General features: G+C 46.2%; 1 protein-coding gene across 9 annotated transcripts in view; it reads right to left on the bottom strand.

The window, feature by feature from the left end:
• ERI3 (ERI1 exoribonuclease family member 3) overlaps positions 1-14,865 on the bottom strand; it is a 129,750-nt gene that overhangs the window by 107,622 nt on the left and 7,263 nt on the right. For 5 of the 9 annotated variants that reach the window (XR_003433267.1, XM_027108775.1, XM_027108770.1 and 2 more), the window contains one exon: positions 7,017-7,294. The exons of 1 other annotated variant lie outside the window; for it this stretch is intronic. Coding sequence is in view for 6 of the 8 variants with exons in the window: in XM_027108770.1 (XP_026964571.1) it covers positions 7,017-7,294 (278 nt within the window). In the remaining 2 variants the exon portion in view is untranslated. Of the gene's footprint in view, positions 1-6,852; positions 6,907-7,016; positions 7,295-12,472; positions 12,638-14,865 lie in introns of those variants that run through there. 3 more of the 9 variants (XM_027108774.1, XM_027108778.1, XM_027108771.1) reach the window with 3 other exon arrangements.

The raw sequence follows: 14,865 nt of genomic DNA, 5'->3' as shown, positions 1-14,865 counted from the left end.
GCTGCAGCAATTCTGAGAGTCCTCCAGCCCACTTGGCCCTCTCGGCCTCCTGACTTTCCCTTAACAGGAAGCTGTGCAACCCCTCCCCCACCCATGAGCAGGGCTGACCAGTCCCCTCCTCTATGCGCCCACTGTACTGAGTACTCACCCAGGCCACGGTACTTATCACGCTGCTTCACAGCAGTTACGCGGCTGTCTACCCTCCTCGACTACGAGCTCCTTGAGGGCAGGGATCATTTCTTGTCTTTATGCCCCAGCATCTAACATAGAGCTTGAAGTTGTCATCCAAAGAGTAAAAGGAGGCCTTTTTGTTGCCTCTAAGGTGGCTACCATGAAGTCCTCCCCATTCCTTTACTGACCTGGTTGGTTTTGTCATGTCCAACAAAAACCTTAAAAGGCAGCTCAGTGTCACTGTTTAACAGTCCCTAATTTCATTCACCATTTATCAATGGCCCTATTCTTTAGAGTTCTTCCCCACCATCAACCTTAGCTCCATGTCTAACAAAATCTGCATTCCAACTGCTGTCTCAGCCCTGGAGAGGCCACCGGATAATAAGAGGCTGGGGGAAATGTCTTCTGATTTGCACTAAATTACGTGGTGACTTTGTTACGGTGACCCAGCGCTCCCCAAGGAAAGTTCCTTGGTCCCACCCCAAGGCAACTCCATAGCCTAACTACACACTACGGCAGCTTAAAGGTGTAAACCCTGGGGAAGGGAGAGAAGCAGACTGAATATAGCAAATAAACCCACTTCGATCGTACCCCTGCTATGCCAAACACACGTGGCAGCACCACCATGTACCAGTGCTCCACTCCCCGACATGTGTATTTTACTTTTACATTGCTGTGTCTGCTCCAAATAAAGAAGGGCCGTTCGGCTTTCACATGAAGTTACAACAGGGTCAAGTTCCGGACATGGCAAATGGGGCAAATGCTTGTCCCACTCAGGGAGCACTAGTGAGGAGCCACAGTGAGAGCCAGGGGAGGCCCATCCCTACGAGGGACCACCAGGAAACTGCAGCCTGTGGAGGGGGGCTCAGGAAGGGGTGGGGGAGGCACCACATTTATGGAAGCAGCAACAAAAAGGACAAAAGGGCCTAGTGGGCTGCCCCATGCCCACCCATTACTGGCCACCGACAGAGGAATTCACTTACAATGACCCTGAAAGAAGAGATGTGTTAAAGCAGAGATAAGAAAGGCAATAATTGGTCTGATGGGCAGGGGAAAAATTATTCCAGGAGTCGAGAGCCTATGCAAGAACACTTACGGCTCACACAGTCATCATAACTCAGCCCCCTCAAGCATTTTGTGCTCTGCTTATGGTGTTAACTTTAATGTCTTAACATATAACACCATCCACACTAACACAAAATACTACACACACCAGATGAGGCTGAGCTATAGTTGCTGTGGGAAGCATAACTTTGAATTTCCTGATTTTGGTGCATTTAATCTCAACCATAATGTTACATTAACGTCGGTTTTGCATTTCATTTCCCAGTTTAGAAGAATAGCGTCAGCGCCTTGGCCTGTCTGTACAGAAGGGGCGGGGCTGACTGACCACAAGCAGACGGACCACCACCCAACAACTGGGTCCTCCGCTAAAAAGCCTGACCCGGGGCCTTCCCTGGTGGCGCAGTGGTTGAGAGTCCGCCTGCCGATGCAGGGGACGCGGGATCGTGCCCCGGTCCGGGGGGATGCCGCGGAGCAGCTGGGCCCGTGAGCCATGGCCGCTGGGCCTACGCGTCTGGAGCCTGTGCTGCGCAACGGGAGAGGCCACAGCGGTGAGAGGCCAGCGTACCACACACACAAAAAAAAAAAAAAAAAAAAGCTTGACCCGACCCCGACCCCTTGGAGGAACCTAGACCGGGACAAGTGAATGGGGAGGGAAGGGTGAGCTCTTTCTCTAGGGAATGGCCTTTCCATCCACTTGCAAAGTACAGGAACCAAGAGGAGAGGGGAAGAAGCCGAATATGGAGCAAAGAGCAATGTGTGTGTATCAGGTGGGGGGAGAGTAGGGGGTAGGGGGCTCCTGCCTCTCAGCCTTGAAGGGAGAAGGGAATCAATATAGTGTGATTTGTGGGGATCTTAACCAATTTCCTGTGAAGTTTTCCAAAATGTCTCTCTCACAAAAGACTAATGATGAGGAGCCAGCTTCAAGTCATACTGAAATCCTCCAAATGCCTCTCTTCTATTTTATCCCTTCTCCTGTCACCACCAACCCTCCCCCCACCCTGCCCTCCCAAAATAACCCGGCATCTGGACAATTTTCTATAAAAAAGAAACGCCTTTACTCATAGTTCTAACTCAAAATGCAGATGGAGATTCTTCAAGGTTTCCTTAAAAAAAAAAAAAAAAGCCCCTGTGGACAAAGATCAAACACTAGAAAACCTCAACCCCAAAGGTCATTTTTCTCCAAAGTTGTGGGCACTTAAATACAGATGAGAAGGAAAACAGTCACCGGGGCTGCTGCAGAGCAGTGAGAAAAAGGCTGTACCTCGGAGCCTGATGGAGTCTGATGGACGAACTCAGGGAGGGAGGGGAGGCGGCAGCCAGGACATGTGCTCCCAGACAGGAGCGCCGGGCCGCCCCTCCCTGGCCATCTGGACAGCTGAGGTTACTTCCTCCTCCCCGCATGCTGTGGCCTACACCTCATTTTCCTCACTTACATTTGCTTTGGTCTTTTCTGAACACTGAGGTGGTGAGAGAACTTGCCCCCAGGTTAAAGCTGCACAATTAAAGTTCCCACCAAAGCTTTCAGGCTGCTCCCTGGGCTTGGGGGTCACAGCCACCAGCATTCGATGCACACCCACACCAAAATGAGCAACATGAACTCCTGCTGCCGAGGACAAAGCAGCCACGATTCTCCGAACCAGATAAAAACCTACTTCCATATCAGGAAACAATTCCTAAAGCAAGAAAGGAACTGTATTCCTCAAATTTTGAGTCTCGAAAACATTTTAATCCACCTAAGTTAACATTTAAGTGAAAAAATATTTTCAAACGAAAAACGGTCTCATGTTCAACCAATACCTGTCATGTTAATCTGAATCAAAATGTGTAAAACAAAATGAGTGCAAATACCAGAAAGGTGAAAGCCTGTTACTGGCAAACCAACCACTCCAGTTTCAGTGAGCTGAACAGAGTACAAAAATAAACAGCAAAAATTACGACAAATGGGAAATACCAGATGTTTTACCATGTTTACAACCAATATTGTTACTCAAGTACAACAGAGCTTGCACCTGTCAGTTTGCATGGTGGCATTCCTTTTGGATAGTCCCAACAAGCTGACTCAGGGATTTCTGAATAGCAGACACAGATGAGAGAAATGAACCCCATGCCGAGCCTCCAGAGAGGCCCTGGCCCAAAACTTGTTCCTGCCTCCTATGCAACTGAGGAGTATGACACACTCCCAAAAGAATCAGAAGTGCACTGTGTTCAAGTATTCAACTCTTGGGAGCCAGGCAGCAGGGGAGCCGGGGTGGTTCTGATTCACAGTCCAAGCACACCCCCAGGAGGCACACAGATCTTGTCCACAAAGTATCTCTGTCAAATGGACAGCCATCAAGAGGTTCTGAGAGAGCTAGGTAGGGCTGATCTAACCTGCACACCTTTTACTGTCTCTTCTAGAAGTTCATTCTCATCTCAAATCTCAATCTTTCCTGCTTCCACTTATATTCTTTTTTTGTCCTTATTAAAATGAAGAGCAAGTTATTATCATACTCCTTGGAACAACTCCTTCCAAGTCTGGACAAGAAATCAGTCACTAAAACCATATTCAGTTTCTCTTCTTTCTAAGTCTTATTTTTGTGCCTCTAATAATTTTTGTTCCTCTTTTTTTATTTTTTATTGGAGTAAAATTGCTTTACAATGTTGTGTTAGTTTCTGCTGTACAATGAAGTGAATCAGCTACATGTATACCTATATCCCCTCCCTCTTGGACCTCCCTTCCCCCCTTCCCCCCCATCTAGGTCATCACAGAGCACCAAGCTGAGCTCCCTAATTTTTGTTCCTCTTATCCTGAGCTTTTCCAATTTCTCCACTGCCCTTGTTGACCAAAAGATCTAAACAATAGAGGCTATAATGAGAACCTGACCTATGAGGACCTCAGTGGAAGGACACTATCCTATCTGGGACTGACAACTTCTCCAATCCATCCTCCAACCTTTCTCTGAATCCTTTCAGGACCCTGCTACATGCAAACTTTAGGGAAGGGTTTTTTTTAAAAGAAAGTGGGGTTGGCGGGGGGAGCTTTAAGCTGCCAATAACAATAAGTCTCAAGTCACTTCTAAGCTGCCCATCCCTTTCCTGAGAGTGGTCCAGTGGGTAGTTCAACAACAGAGCTGTCTGGCCCCAAACTCACCTTCTTACCTGTTGATCATAGCATTGTAGAGGCTTAATGAAGTAGAGATGCATTACATTTACCACTTGCCCTAGATCCACTCAAATCCATCACTATGTCACAGCAAGGAGTTAGATTGATCTGACAGGATTTGCTCTTCTTCACAAACCCATATAAGTTATTACTCAGTACCCTATGCTCTTCTAGCTGTTTGCTGATTGATTATCTGACGATCAGGTCAAGTATCTTCTTTGGAATCACAGTAAACCAACAGGTCTATAATTTCCAAGATCATTCGTATTTGCCTTTTAAAGATAAGCAAGACAGCAAAAGCTTCTTCCTGAGTTCTCTAAAGTAACAGCTAATGCTTTGCTAATAATGAACCAGGACAGCCAATTCCTTAAGTGCCCTTGGAATCACATCATCAGGGTTCATTGATTCTGGAGATAAACTTTAATCAGGCTCAGACCCTGGTAAAAAGCAGGAAGCCCAACCTCAGGCTAGGTCTAAAAGGCCCTGGTGCCTAAGTCTAGGAAGGAAGTTGGTGATACAAGTGATTTAAATCTGTACTGCATTATATCCTCAGCATTGCAATAAATAAATAAAAAAAACAAAAAATTAAAAGCACAGTGCCCTTGACAGAGAGATGAAAGGTGATACTAACAGACCAAACTGAGACATGAATCAAGTTTCACCTTCAGTAACATTGGCAGGACCCTCTGTAGGACAAGAGAACAGAGCCACATAATTATCTCAGCTTATAATCTAACTGAAAAGTTCAGAAACAAATATACATAGGCATGTGCCAGGAAGCAGAAAGCAGGAAATGTCATCAAGAAGGTGCCAGGCAATCATGAGGCTTCAGAAGAGGGATGAATCCTATGCAGTAGCAACGTGTTAGGTTTTAGACTCAGGTCCTACTAAGGCTTGCTCAGCAACTGAAATCATCAGCAAGGGAAATAATATGGCATACTGGGGTATGGCTCCCTGATTCTCAACCCAAGAGAATCTACATAACCAAAACTCCCACCCACCACCCAGGTACACCCACCACAGAATCTCCAGTAGTTTGGGGAGGTGGAGAAGACGACCCTACAGCACAGGTAGGAGCAAGAGGCTGAGAAAGAAAGTGTGGCTCAGGCTGCCCCCAAGCCGTCTTCCCTTTCATGTGAAGTTCCTTCCCCTAGGAAGCTCTCCTCATCCAGCGCCTGTCTTCCCAAGCCTCAGCAGGCCTGATTCCAATCCTCCCCCAAAGGCAGACCACTACTTTGAGAATAGGAAACAAACAAGAAAGGAGAAAGGGAAAGGTAAAAGGGTTGTGGTATCTGCTTTATGGAAAATAATCTACTAACCTAAAGATAGAACCCCTCCCTGGAAAAAAAAACCAACCATGAGAAATGAACCCAGTTTACCTCTGAATGGACCTCCCTGTCTCCCAAGTGCCTGCTGCTACAATCCTCTTCTCCTCCTCTTACTACTGAAAGCTACTCCCAGACCCACTTGTCTACACATCCCCAAATTACCCACCTGATAATCCAGCCCTACAGGGAAGAGTTCCAGTCCTAGAGTCAGGCATACCCAAGGCCCCCACACTACAAGGCACTGCCACATCGGCCCCCAATCAGGCCCCCAAAGCAAACACCAAGCAATCCAATATCACCTAGCACACGTGTCTCTCTGCTGCTAATCCAAGCTTCTTAGCAGCACTGCCTCAAAAGGTAAAAGATCTCCGAACACAGTTGGTAACTAAGAAAAAAATGCAAGCAAAGAAATTTTCCTTTCCAACAGACCAGCAATGGTTGTTCAGGTTATCTAATGCTGTATAACAAATCATCCCAAAACTTAGTGGCTTAAAACATCAATAATCATTTATCATCTCCCACAGCTCTGATGAGCCAGGAATTCAGGAGTGGCTCGGCTGGTCAGTCTAGCTCAGGGTCTCTCCTGAGGTTGACGTCTGATGTCCACTGGGGCTGTAGTTATCTGAAGGCTTGACTGGGGGTAGCAGAGTCACTTCCAAGACAGTGCCAAGGAACATGACCAGCAAGTTGGTACTGGCTTTTAGCTAAGAGCCTCAGTTCCGGTACACATGTGCCTCTCGCCAGGGCTGCTTGAATATCCTCAAAGCATGGTGGCTGGCATCTTCCATAGCAACTGATCCAAAAGAGCAAGGTGGACTGTGATGCTTTTTATGACTTAGCCTCAGAAGTCACGCAATGTCTCTTCCACTATACTCTGTTGGTTATGCAGGGCTAGTTCTCACTCATTGTAGGAGGGGGGAACTACCAAAGGTGGGAATATCAGGACGTAAGGATCGTTGGGGGCCATTTTGGAGGCTAACACAGTATTCCTTAAAAGAACATGCAGCAGTAGCAGGAGAAGGAAGGAGGGAAGGGAAAGGAGAGAGGAAGGATGGGACAGAAGGAAACATTTTGATTCCCAAAGGCTGAGACCAGAGAGAAACAGTGTGCCCAGTTCTCTACAAAGACCTCTCAGGTCTACCTTACCCTAGGATGCCTGAGTCAAGTCCTGCTTCTTAGGCAGGAACTCCAGATGAGTAGCTAAAAGCCAAGAAGACATGAGAAACTTCCTCTGGGTCCCAGAAAGCAAGTCTATCCTCCCTCCCTCCTTGCCCACCCCATCTTTGCTGAAGCAATGATGCAACAGTTACCTGAGGATGAATCTGCGGCTTGTCACACGTGGCCTCAAAGTCCAGCACTAAAAAGTAGTGATACCTCTGGGGAGGGAAGGACATCATTGCCGCCATGGATGCGCCAAAGCTGTGGGCCGCCAGCTTTCTGGTGGATATGGAGCAGAACTCCGGAACACCACAGGGAGAAAATAAGTGGGAGCCCAGCACTTTTCTTGCTCTTGAAAGTAAATATGAAGAAAATCGAGCTGCTCCAGTCTGTAAAGGTGCTAGCATTGAACATCCAGAAGCATCTAAAACTTAGGGGAGGAAAGTTTAAAAGAAAAAAAAAGAAAGAAAGAAAAAGAAAAAAAAAAAAGAACAGAGAGTCTGGGTTACTCCCTCCCACCGTGGCCCTGTTCCACCTAGTCTTCAGGAATATTCACAGAACATGAACCACTCCCCAGTGTTTCTGTGCCCCTTTTCTAAATCCCAGTATTCGTTACTGAAGTTCAAGACCCTTAATACTGGCCCCCACAGCATTATGACAGCTCTGAGTCTCCCAGACCATTCTCAAAACAAGATGCAGCACTGGCCTTGATCTTTAAGTGGAGCTCTAACGTTCAAAAGAGAGAGAAAAATTCTGTGGTCACTTCTCAGGTGGCAACAGTTAACATTAAAGCTAAGTTTCCCAAAGTAACCCGGGGTGCCCCGGTTGCACAATCAGTCCTGGGAGCTAAGTAGACTCAGACAAACAGCAGGAAATGCCCAGGACTCTCTCCTCAGCTCCATTCCCAGCCATTGTCCCTGGCTTTCTTGTCTGTATCTTGATGTCTCCACATGCCCTCCTCCCTTCTCCCAATGGGAAAGGAGCAGAGCCCATCACAGGGAACTTGCTCACCATACTCTGGTGATTCCCCAGCCCCCAGCCAGTAAGTGGCACCTGGGGGAATGAACGAAGCCTGCAGAGCACAGCTGCCAACAGCCTCGGGCCTTCCTCTGCTGCCTTTAGACTAACTCTCTACTAGAGGCCTTGAATGACTGCAGGACTTTTTTTAAATAGGGAAGAAAAAGAGAAAACCCAGATGTGGTGGTAATGGGAGCATTGCTAAAAGTCTAGTAAAGTTTTCTGAGTGTACATGTGCAAAAAAAAAAAAAAAAATCCAAATCACTTTTCAAGTTTTCCCTTTAAATATGCAGAATGTCTGCTCCTTAGAGGACTAACGAAATATAAAAATCAAAGCCTAAGTTTTATTCACGAATAACTCAAGCTTCCTTTAAAAAAAAAAAGCAGCAGGAATAAAGCAGAAATTTTGTGTTTTTCCCATTTCATACACAACACTCAAATTCCCTCAACTTTAATCCTCGAAGTCAAACAAGAAATCATGCTGCTCAATACGGAAATGGCCACAGTTTAAGCTTTCTGAAGCCCCAGTCAGACGGAGCCAAAAGCTTGCCTCTGAGAGACTGCAATGGGCACTCCCTCCCTCCTGCAGCGGGGAGGAGGCTGGCAGCCTGGGAAGTCCAGAGCACACCAGTGGCAACAAGGTCACTACCACCCGAGCGGACATGGACCATGCCAAGTATCACTTCTCACCCCGGCTCTCCCGGGACTCAAGGAATGACCTACAGTAACTTGCCTGCATATTTATTAGGATACGTGCTGGTGTGGGTCCTCAATTTCCCTATTCCTAGAGTGAAGTTCCATATGGAACAAAGACCAAGAAGTATTTTAAGTTCTTCATGATTCTAGCACAAGCGTAGTGCTTGTTTTCACCATGGCCTACAGCCTCTCCAAAAACGCAGCCAAACTCCGCAGCCTGGGATAGACAAAGGTTGGCTTGAGTTTCATTATGGAATTCCTTGGAAAGGCAAACGGGCCAACATCCTTCTGAAAGCCGGAATGCAAAATAACTCTTCACGGTACTGGAAGCCTTGCTGAGATGGGAGACACCAGTCTGCTCAGATTACACGTTCTAGTTTGAATCCAAAGTCCCTCAGGGCCTTAGAACTCTTCTCTAACCTCTCAAAGTCAGGTCATGCATAAGGACTTTTGAAAGTCTTAATGTTTTCCAATGTGTATATATAGTGTATAAAGTGTTTTGAGTCAATCAGACTCCATCTGCCAAATACTACAGGCAATTAATCGTCATGATTAAGGAGGGCTTCTGGGTTTGAATCCTGGTTTTACCACTTATTTGCCATGGCACCTTGGGCAAGCTCTGTTCTTCAATTCCTCACCTGTAAAATGACAATAGCAGCTCCTGCTCCTTAAGCGAGAGTGAAATGAGAGGACATATGTAAAGCTGTAAGAGCAGGGTCTGGTACATAGGGCTCAATAAATATAAGCTGACTATTATTACTACTACTATCCTATTGGGCTATACCCACCTGGCCAAGCCTGGACCCCCATACTTTGGGCCTATAAATCCAATGCATAAGGTAACCTCAGAGAGTAACAGGTGTCTCCTGCACCCCCAGATTGCTCTAGACCCCCCCATACTACATACTATATATGCCCTATTCCCTCCCATGGACAACACACTGATGGCCAGAGGTCCTCACGCCTGCAGGCCTTGCTTTCTCATCTGATTTCACCCACATAAAAAAGCTTCTCTCTTGTAAAAAGTCTTGAGAGCAGACATTAGGAGACCAGGCTTCCGCATATCAGCAGTCACTGGGTTCCACACTTCCCTTATATTTAAAAAAAAAAAAAGTTCAACTCAAGTCAAGAAACAGAGGGCAGCTCTTCTCCCCTTCCTGAAAAATTCAATCTAATGGCTTTAGAGCCATTAGTTGTGGCAGAGGAAAGTAGGGTCTACATCAGTTGAAGTGGGAGGAGCAGAAGGGTCTGGGAGGGAGTATCAGAGCCCAAGCTGGGTGAGGAGGCATCCATACAGAGGCAGGAAGGTATGATGCAGCATGCCACAGCCCTAGTGGGGTATGAAGGGCATCTGTTGGCGGAGAAGGAGCCGCAGCCTGATGTGGGGACTCCCAGGCAGGGTAAAAGAGTACCCAAGAGGGGGAAAGGGCAGTGGCAACAACGGGAGATTAGTTACATACAGAGGGATTGACCAAAAAAGGGCATATGTTAAGGGTAATGGGACCAGGTTTCTCACTGTTAGAGGATGGAATTAAAACATGGAAAGGGAAAAACATCTGTGGTGTCAAATTGGAATTGGAGTGTGAACTCATGGTTTCTGATATATATATAATATATAAAAATAAAGCTAGGGCTTCCCTGGTGGCGCAGTGGTTAAGAATCCACCTGCCTGGGGACATGGGTTTGAGCCCTGATCCGGGAAGATTCCCACATGACACGGAGCAACTAAGCCCGTGCGTCACAAACTACTGAGCCTGCACTCTAGAGCCTGTGAGCCACAACTACTGAGCCTGCGCTCTAGAGCCTGCGAGCCACAACTACTGAGCCCGCATGCCACAAGTGCTGAGGCCTGTGTGCCTAGATCTCGTGCTCCACAAGAGAAGCCACTGTAATGAGAAGCCTGTGCACCGCAATGAAGAGTAGCCCCTGCTCGCCACAACTAGAGAAAGCCTGCATTCAGCAAGAAAGACCCAATGCAGCCAAAAATAAATATATTTTAATAAATAAAGCTAGATGTACATATGAAGATGAGTATATATCAATACACAAATATATAGACACAAGTATATATATTTTCTAGCTCTGTTTACTGAAGGACCAGGGAGCAGCAACACTCTGATAGCAGTGTGCACATCTAGCACCTAGCCGCCTTCTAAACAACATTCTCCACTGAAAGAACTAGAGCTCTTTGGAGAACTGGCTGATTCCAGCGCTGTGGCAGAGAAAGTACAAGATGAGCCTAGAACATCCTGTTGTGCCAGAAAGCAAGGAAATGCTCAAAAGAATGCAGAAACCAGCTTGAAGGGGCTCCCACTGGCAAGTAAATAATGATATTAATGGATTATAATGCACTGAATAAAAAAGGAAACCATGAGGCCATAAAGATAAAAATAAATACATAAATAAGTAAATAAATTTTAAAAACTAAAGTTTGGTAAGGGATTTCACATAGTTTCAAAGTATCTCCCCACAGATTGCTTATTAATTATAACAGGGAATAAGTTTACAATGGAGAAGCCTGGCAGACATCATCTTAATCAAGTGAGCAAAATGAACATCATCAATAATGGGATTAATCAAAATCTTACATCACATGATAGGATGCAAGGGGAAAAACAAAGCATCATTTCTGTGATACTCCTGTTGAAGATGCATAACCTGAATCTAATCATGAGAAAATATCAGACAAACCCTGAATGAGGGACAGTCTACACAATAACCAGCCTGTAATCTTCAAAAGTATCAAGATCATGAATCTCAAGGAACGTTTAGTGAGAAAAGTCTATAGGAGATGAGAGACTTGGTAACTAAATGCAATGCACGATTCTGAACTGGATCATTTTGCTGCAAAGAACATTACTGGGACAACTGGCAAAACTTGAATGGGGTTTGAGGATTAGATGGAGGTAACATATGAATGTTAATTTTGATGGTCGTGTTATGGTTAGGTAGGAGAACGTCCTTGCACATAGGAAATGCACGTAAAGTATTTAGGGTGATGGGGTGTTAGGTCGGCAACTTAACTCACAAATGGTTCAGGAAAAAAATTCTTTGTACCCTACTTCCAACTTTTATGTAAATTTGGCCTATTTCAAACTTAAAAAAAAATTTTTTTTTTTAACCACATGCAATGTTGTTTAAAAAAAAAAGAAACAGAGAACAGTATGTGAGGGAGCCATCTCCCCATACTGCCACAGAGGGTAGGCTGCACACTCTCCTCTGGCAGCCCTCAAAGCACGGAGTCTCCATCCTAAGTGCCCCTGCCCAGTGCCCCCTCACTGGGCATCCCTGCCACCTCTAGAGCCTGCTCGGGAAATATCCCTGCACTCCTTGCAGAGGCGCTCCACTTGCCTGTCTACCCTCTGACATCTTAGAGATTGCCCCTTTCTATTGATGTCTTTATATTTTAGTCACAAGTTTGCAGAATATAAGTCTACACGTTATATCATCAGCCAGGACTTTGAGAATCTAGTTGAGGGGCAGAACTCAAAAGGAACAGTTTATGATTCTGTGTATATCTATCTCCTCACCAGCTTTCACCAGAGACGAAGATTTACACACATCTATTCTGACACCCATTTCCTTCTCCTAGCAAATTAAAGGTAGTAAGTAGCCTATGGCAAAGAGCAAAACGAATGATTCTCTCCTCAAAATAAAGGGACCAGTCCCCCAGTGAGGCAGGGGAGGGGAAAACAGGGATTGCCACAGGGCCAGCGCGATTTGGAGGAGCAGGCCTGCACCACAGCCCCTGGAGGATGTGCAGAGTATTTACACAACAGACACAATGGCTCCTCTGCAGCCATTACTGTCGGTCAGGTAAATAACGCATGTGCCAAAACACACATTTAATGAGGGAAATAATATGCCTTTATAAAAAGCCTCAATTTCTATTTACCTGAGAGACCAGGGAAGCACCAAATCACCAGATTAGTGGAACCACAGAGGAGTCATTCTGGCGTCTTGGGTAAATAGACATTTTATAGCCTTCCATTACTGGAGGGGGGAAGGAAGGGCGAAGGGAGGGGGCCATCCTTTAATATCCACATACAGGCCAGGGGAGCCTGGGGGAGAGAAAAGAAGAGAAGCCCATCATGAAATATGGGGTCCTCTCCCACCCCATCTCCCCATCCACATATACTTGGGATCTCTGGGAAGGGTATGGGTTTATACCATCCCTGGGTTCAATCCACTCCATAAAAAGCCAGACTGGGGAGTTCCCTGGAGGTCCAGTGGTTCGGACTCGGTGCTTTCACTGCCGCAGGCCTGGGTTCAATCCCTGGTCAGGGAACTAAGATCCTGCAAGCCTCGTTGTGCGGCCAAAAAAAACCCAAAAAACAAACCAAAAAAAGCCAGACTGGGAGGCAGGGTTGCATTCCAGAGAAACTTCAAGGCACTGAGGCAGGTTCTGGGTCCAGACTAGAAGCACATGGGACAGCCACAGAGTACCCAGTTCCCAGTCTTGGGGAAGTTCCTGTTCCAATCTGACCTGCAGTAGCACAAGTGCTCAGACACCTAAGCCACAGAGGCATCCACAGAGAACACGGTAACACCTGTCTGCAACTCGTTCAGTCACAGGCCCTGTCTCAGGTGGCTAAAAATAACCTGGGAAAAATATAAATAAACTGCATGCCTTCAAAAGTCATAATTTTCAATCTAATGAATGCATTCTTAACTGCCAGAGCACTTTCTGTGAAAATCATAGACTGTCAAAGGTGAAAGAAAGCCTAAGGGAAGACACAGTCCAGCAAGCCAGGGAAAATGAGCCCTAGGAAGAGAAAAGGACAGTCCAAGGTTCACAGAGCAAGTAAGGGTAAGAAGAGAACCCACGGCTCCTGACCCCCAGTTCAGAGCCTCCAGCCACTGCCCTGACACAAGGAGCAGACACCAGCATTTGTCCCCCAAGCTTTTCTGTAGGCTCACAAGTGGAGGCCAGGGGCCTGAGGGCTCAGCCTAAGGCAGAACAAAGCTTGACACCCCTACAAAAGCTTAGAACCTCTACACGACTTCCTGATGGCCCCAAAGTGGAATGCAAGCAAGTACTCTAAAGCTGGGTCCTCACCTCAACAAAACACTCTCCTCCTCTCTACAACCCATCAACCCCTAGACCTGTAGCTTCAGCTGCTTCTGCTCCAAGACAGGGCTAGGGGGAACTTGTCCAACATCAGAAGCAGCTGCTAATCCCAAACTATCAGAAGAACTAAAGTCACTAAAGACCTACAGGAATACCAAATTCTGATGGCAACATCACAGGCCATAGGAGCCTCGCTCTCCCCTTCAATTAGCCTGTCTCAGCAACTCAAGGCAGCACAGAAAAAGAAGTACCTGTTTGTGATTTGCCTGCTATTTACTAACCCATCAGCCACATTCAGTAGCTTGGGCAAACTCCTTCAAGGGGCCAAGGATGGGAAACATCTCTTTGCAAAGACCTGCACGTCAGTTGTGACCCCACACACGAGAGGGAGCAAAGGCTGGTTTCCCAACACATAGTAAATAGGATAGAAATGGAGGAAGGGCAGTGTATGGTAATGGTACTCTCATCCCTGTAAGCTCCTCCCACACTTGTAGACAGCATCTGACCCCAGAGGGGAGGTACGCAGAACCTGCTATATCCCTGCTTCCAAAATGGAGAACTGGAGCAGAAACAAGCAGTCATACAGCTAGTTGTTAAAATGCCGTATTAGACAAGCACAGGTTCAAATCCTGCCTCCACCACATGCTCTTTGTAATAATAGCTGTAACAAAAATACCTATCTCTTAGGGGTTCGGTTAGACCATACAATATGTACAAAGTGCTTTGCACAATAGTAAGTTCTCAGCAAAAGGGAGCTATTGCTAATACATGAGAAAGAGGAAAGTGAAACACTATTTTGTGAAAATCTACTACAAGCCAGGCACTGTAGTCGTGACTTACATATTTCATCTCATTTAAGCCTCCCAACCATCAAGCAAAATAGGTAACAGTATTCCCATTTTACACATGAGAACACTAAGGCTCAGAGGCACTCAGCTCTTCAGGGCCCTGTTCTCCTCTCCCACATTTAAGGGCCCACTTTCTCCACTTGGCTGATTCTCCCATCAGCCATAGGGCTAACAATGCATATCAACTTTAGTTTTTCTTTTGAGCTAAGGTATGACTTTAACTAAAAGGAACTCAACCATAGCAATAATTAAGTCTGTCCAAATCACTCAAATTTGTTTCTAATAAGAAAAACAAATTGCAGCCTGGGTACAAAAGTGGAAACAGGGGTACTTCCCTGTGGCGCAGTGGTTAAGACTCTGCACTCCCAA

This window comes from Aethalodelphis obliquidens, unplaced genomic scaffold, assembly GCF_003676395.1.
Source record: "Aethalodelphis obliquidens isolate GAN/ISIS:26980383/991018 unplaced genomic scaffold, ASM367639v1 scaffold9, whole genome shotgun sequence".
NCBI lineage: Eukaryota > Metazoa > Chordata > Mammalia > Artiodactyla > Delphinidae > Aethalodelphis > Aethalodelphis obliquidens.
This window is presented reverse-complemented; position numbering and strand designations above follow the sequence as displayed.